The 6,000-nt window shown below is 49.5% G+C and overlaps 1 protein-coding gene across 1 annotated transcript in view; it reads right to left on the bottom strand.

Moving 5' to 3' along the window:
• Positions 1-4,306: 4,306 nt before the first annotated feature.
• The window catches only part of LOC147095507 (phosphoribosylformylglycinamidine synthase-like), an 81,683-nt gene continuing 79,989 nt past the window's right edge, over positions 4,307-6,000 (bottom strand). The window contains 1 exon segment of the mRNA XM_085973654.1: positions 4,307-4,864. Coding sequence (XP_085829780.1) covers positions 4,554-4,864 — 311 coding nt within the window. The 3' untranslated portion in view covers positions 4,307-4,553.

The raw sequence follows: 6,000 nt of genomic DNA, 5'->3' as shown, positions 1-6,000 counted from the left end.
GCAGGAAGTGTATCCAGCTGCAACTACTGGCAGACCGCATTGCAGCGCTGGAGCTGCGATTGGATACATACTGGACCATTCGTGATGCTGAGGACGTCGTGAAACTCCAGTACGATTTGGACAGGTTGGGTGATTGGGCAGAAACTTGGCAAATGCACTATAATGTGGATAAATGTGAGGTTATCCACTTTGGTGGCAAAAACAGGAAGGCAATTATTTGAATGGCAATAGATTGGGAGAAGGGGAAGTGCAGAGAGACCTGGGTGTTCTTGTGCACCAGTCGCTGAAGGTAAGCATGCAGGTGCAGCAGGCGGTTAAGGCGGCAAATGGTATGTTGGCCTTCGTAGCAAGAGGGTTCGAGTACAGGAACAAGGATGTCTTGCTACAGTTGTACAGGGCCTTGGTGAGACCACACCTTGAGTATTGTGTGCAGTTTTGGTCGCCTTACCTCAGGAAGGACGTTCTTGCCATGGAAGGAGTGCAGCGAAGATTCACCAGGCTGATACCTGGGATGGCAGGAATGACGTATGAGGAGGGATAGCATAAGATCCAAGGAGAGGGCATATAAATTGGCCAGAAAAAGCAGCAAACCTGAGGATTGGGAGCAGTTTAGGATTCAACAAAGGAGGACAAAGGGATTAATTAAGAAGGGGAAAATAGAATATGAGAGTAAGCTTGCAGGGAACATAAAAACTGACTGTAAAAGCTTTTATAGATATGTGAAGAGAAAAAGATTGGTGAAGTCAAGCATAGGTCCCTTGCAGTCAGAATCAGGGGAATTTATAATGGGGAACAAAGAAACGGCAGACCAATTAAATACATATTTTGGTTCTGTCTTCACAAAGGACATAAATAACCTCCCAGAGATGTCGGGGAACATAGGGTCTGATGAAAGGGAGGAACTGAAAGAAATCAGTATTTGTAGGGAAATGGTGTTAGGAAAATTGATGGGATTGAAGGCCGATAAATCCCCAGGGCCTGATAATCTACATCCAAGGGTACTTAAGGAAGTGGCCCCAGAAATAATAGATGCATTGCTGGTCATCTTCCAACATTCGATGGAATCTGGAACAGTACCCATGGATTGGAGGGTAGCTAATGTTACCGCACTATTCAAAAAAGGTGGTAGAGAGAAAACAGGGAATTACAGACCAGTAAGCCTGACATCGGTAGTGGGGAAAATGCTAGAGTCCATTATAAAAGATGTAATAGCAGAGCACTTGGAAAACAGTGACAGGATCGGACAAAGTCAACATGGATTTACAAAAGGTAAATCGTGCTTGACTAATCTACTGGAATTTTTTGAGGATGTAACTGGTAAATTAGATAAGGGAGAACCAGTGGATGTGGTGTATTTGGACTTTCAAAAGGCTTTCGATAAGGTCCCGCATAAGAGATTAGCGTGTAAAGTTAAGGCACATAGGATTGGGGGCAAGGTATTGACTTGGATAGAGAACTGGTTGGCAGACAGAAAGCAAAGAGTTGGAATAAACGGGTCGTTTTCCGAGTGGCAGGCAGTGAATAGTGGGGTACTACAGGGATCGGTCCTTGGACCCCAGCTATTCACAATATATATTAATGATCTAGACAAGGGAACTGGATGTAATATCTCCAAGTTTGCAGACGACACAAAGTTGGGTGGGCGTGTGTGCTGTGAGGAGGATGCAGAGAAACTCCAGGATGATTTGGACAGGTTGGGTGATTGGGCAGAAGCATGGCAGATGCAGTATAACGTGGATAAATGTGAGGTTATCCACTTTGGTGTCAAAAACAAGAAGGCAGATTATTATCTGAATGGCAATAGATTGGGAGAAGGGGAAGTGCAACGAGACCTGGGCGTCCTTGTGCACCAGTCGCTGAAGGTAAGCATGCAGGTGCAGCAGGCGGTTAAGAAGGCAAATGGTATGTTGGCTTTCGTAGCGAGAGGGTTTGAGTACAGGAACAAGGATGTCTTGCTACAGTTGTACAGGGCCTTGGTGAGACCACCCTTTGAGTATTGTGTGTAGTTTTGGTCGCCTTATCTGAGGAAGGATGTTCTTGCCATGGAGGGAGTGCAGCAAAGATTCACCAGACTGATACCTGGGATGGCAGGAATGACGTATGAGGAGAGATTGGGACGATTGGGCTTGTACTCACTGGAGTTTAGAAGAATGAGAGGGGATCTCATTGAAACTTATAAAATTCTAACAGGACTGGACAGACTAGATGCAGGAAGGATGTTCCCGATGGTCGCGGAGTCCAGAACCAGGGGTCACAGTCTAAGGATAAGCCATTTAAGACAGAAATGAGGAGGCATTTCTTCACCCAGAGAGTGGTGAACCTGTGGAATTCTCTACCACAGAAGGCAGTAGAGGCCAATTCATTAAATATATTCAAGAAGGAGTTGGATTTATTTCTTAAGGCTAAAGGGATCAAGGGATATGGGGAGAAAGCAGGGACAGGGTACTGAACTTGGATGATCAGCCATGATCGCATTGAATGGCGGAGCAGGCTCGAGGGGCCGAATGGCCTACTCCTGCTCCTATCTTCTATGTTTCTATGTGTACAGTTTTGGTCTCCTTATTTAAGGAAGGATATACTTGCACTGGAGGCAGTTCAGAGAAAGTTCACGAGGTTGATTCCGGAGATGAAGGGGTTGTCTTATGAGGAAAGGTTGAGCAGGTTGGGCCGATACTCATTGGAGTTTAGAAGAATGAGAGGTGATCTTATTGAAACATATAAGATTCTGAAGGGGCTTGACAGGGTAGATGCAGAGAGGATGTTTCCCCTCGTGGAGGAATCTAGAACTAGGGGGCATAATTTCAGAATAAGGGGACACCCTTTAATTCGGAAATGAGGAGGAATTTGTTCTCTCAGAGGGTCGTGAATCTTTGGAGGCCGGGTCATTGAATACATTAAGGTGAAGATAGACAGATTTTGGAACAATAAGGGAGTCAAGGGTTATGGGGAGCGGGCAGGGAAGTGGAATTGAGGCCAAGATCAGATCAGCCATGATCTTATTGAATGGCGGAGCAGGGTCGAGGGGCCAAATGAGCTACTCCTGCTCCTATTTCTTATGTTCTTATGTTTACTCTGTATCTAACCTGCGCTGTACCTGCCCTGGGAATGTTTGATGGGACAGTGTAGAGGGAGCTTTACTCTATATCTAATCCGTGATGTACCTGCCCTGGGAGTGTTTGATGGGACAGTGTAGAGGGAGCTTTACTCTGTATCTAATCCGTGATGTACCTGCCCTGGGAGTGTTTGATGGGACAGTGCAGAGGGAGCTTTACTCTGTATCTAACCCGTGCTGTACCTGCCCTGGGAGTGTTTGATGGGACAGTGTAGAGGGAGCTTTACTCTGTATCTAACACGTGCTGTACCTGCCCTGGGAGTGTTTGCTGGGACAGTGTAGAGGGAGCTTTACTCTGTATCTAACCCGTGATGTACCTGCCCTGGGAGTGTGTGATGGGACAGTGTAGAGGGAGCTTTATTATGTATCTAACCTGTGCTGTACCTGTCCTGGGAGTGTTTGATGGGACAGTGTAGAGGGGGCTTTATTTTACATCTAACCCGTGCTGTACCTGCCCTGGGAGTGTTTGATGGGACAGTGTAGAGGGGGCTTTACTCTGTATCTAACCCGTGCTGTACCTGCCCTGGGAGTGTTTGATGTGGACAGTGTAGAGGGAGCTTTACTCTGTATCTAACCCATGCTGTACCTGCCCTGGGAGTGTTTGATGGGACAGTGTAGAGGGAGCTTTATTTTACATCTAACCCGTGATGTACCTGCCCTGCGAGTGTTTGATGGGGCAGTGTAGAGGGAGCTTTACTCTGCATCTAACCCGTGCTGTACCTGCCCTGGGAGTGTTTGATGGGACAGTGTAGAGGGAGCTTTACTTTGTATCTAACCTGTGATGTACCTGCCCTGCGAGTGTTTGATGGGACAGTGTAGAGGGGGCTTTACTCTGTATCTAACCCGTGCTGTACCTGCCCTGGGAGTGTTTGATGTGGACAGTGTAGAGGGAGCTTTACTCTGTATCTAACCCATGCTGTACCTGCCCTGGGAGTGTTTGATGGGACAATGTAGAGGGAGCTTTACTCTGTATCTAACCCATGCTGTACCTGCCCTGGGAGTGTTTGATGGGACAGTGTAGAGGGAGCTTTATTTTACATCTAACCCGTGATGTACCTGCCCTGCGAGTGTTTAATGGGGCAGTGTAGAGGGAGCTTTACTCTGCATCTAACCCGTGCTGTACCTGCCCTGGGAGTGTGTGATTTTGAGTCTTTCACCTTGCTAAGATTAAGGCCATTATAGAAATGAGACAAATTGTGTTCAGTCTTTATTTTCACAGAAATATTTTTACTGAAACTGTGGTTGTGATCGGCTCAGGGCCCATAGAATACTAGAGTGTGGGAGAGATTCACAGGCCCCAGCCCCGAGCACACCATGAGGGCTATATGATATGAGCCCATTCTCTTGCAGGGGAAGGGTCTGCCAGGTCTCCCCAGTGTTGGATGCTGTGAGCTGGGAGGGAGGGAGGAGGACAGGCTCACGGTCCAGGTCAGGCGGACGATCAGAGACTCTGCAAACACCACTCGCGAGCGTTCTGGAACATGCGTAACCATGGCGAAACGGAGATAGATTGCCGCCAGTCCTGGGGCATCCAGGGCCACTGCCATGTCAAGGTGCAGCGTTCTGGGTGAGGCATCATGGCGAGGTGCCGGCCATCGCAGGAGCAGAGGGCTGCAATTCCCAGCGGTGAACCGTTGGGGTTGTGGGGATACTGTTCCGTCGGGGCCCCAGAGTCATCGCAGTAACGCAACGGAGCCAGGCTCTTCTCGGTCACCAACTTCAGCACATTCTCCGACTCAAACCGCATGTAACCTGCAAGGTAAATGGGACAGAACGTGACCGCTCCACTTGGCCCAACTCAGACCCCAACCCTCGAGGCCACTGGCCCCAGCCTCTGACCACAGCCAGAGCTCATAATCCAGGCTGAAATCCTGCACTGTCAGCGGTACTGTCCACACACAGGAGTGCTGCACTGTCAGAGGTAATGTCCACACACAGGAGTGCTGCACTGTCAGCGGTACCGTCCACACACAGGAGTGCTGCACTGTCACAGGTACTGTCCACACACAGGAGTGCTGCACTGTCACAGGTAATGTCCACACACAGGAGTGCTGCACTGTCACAGGTACTGTCCACATATAGGAGTGCTGCACTGTCAGCGGTACCGTCCACACACAGGAGTGCTGCACTGTCAGCGGTACCGTCCACATACAGGAGTTCTGCACTGTCAGCGGTACCATCCACACACAGGAGTGCTGCATTGTCACAGGTACCGTCCACACACGGCACAGGGGTTAGAGAGATCCACAGACTGTAATACTGAGTGCACAGGACAGAGGGTTATTACGGCACTCCCCCTGATCTGGAGTAACTCCCTGATCTGGAGTATATGGCTCCGGAGTAACTCCCTGATCTGGAGTATATGGCTCCGGAGTCACTCCCTGATCTGGAGTATGTGGATCCGGAGTCACTCCCTGATCTGGAGTATGTGGATCCGGAGTCACTCCCTGATCTGGAGTATGTGGATCCGGAGTCACTCCCTGATCTGGAGTATGTGGATCCGGAGTCACTCCCTGATCTGGAGTATGTGGATCCGGAGTCACTCCCTGATCTGGAGTATGTGGATCCGGAGTCACTCCCTGATCTGGAGTATGTGGATCCGGAATCACTCCCTGATCTGGAGTATGCGAATCCAGAGTCACTCCCTGATCTGGAGTATGTGGATCCGGAGTCACTCCCTGATCTGGAGTATGTGGATCCGGAGTCGCTCCCTGATCTGGAGTATGTGGATCCGGAATCACTCCCTGATCTGAAGTATATGGCTCTGGAGTGTGAAAGTGGAACGGCCCCCTCACCCCACCCCTGCCCGGGACAGTGCGGAGCGGAACGCCCCCCCACAGAGACAGTGCGGAGTGGAAGGCCCCCCCAGGGACAGTGCGGGGAGAAAC

The sequence above is a fragment of the Somniosus microcephalus genome, unplaced genomic scaffold (assembly GCF_052327205.1).
Source record: "Somniosus microcephalus isolate GS21.2 unplaced genomic scaffold, FLI_Smic_1.0 unresolved_chr1, whole genome shotgun sequence".
NCBI lineage: Eukaryota > Metazoa > Chordata > Chondrichthyes > Squaliformes > Somniosidae > Somniosus > Somniosus microcephalus.
Note: the sequence above shows the minus strand (reverse complement) of the source record. Positions and strands in the feature narration are given on the sequence as shown.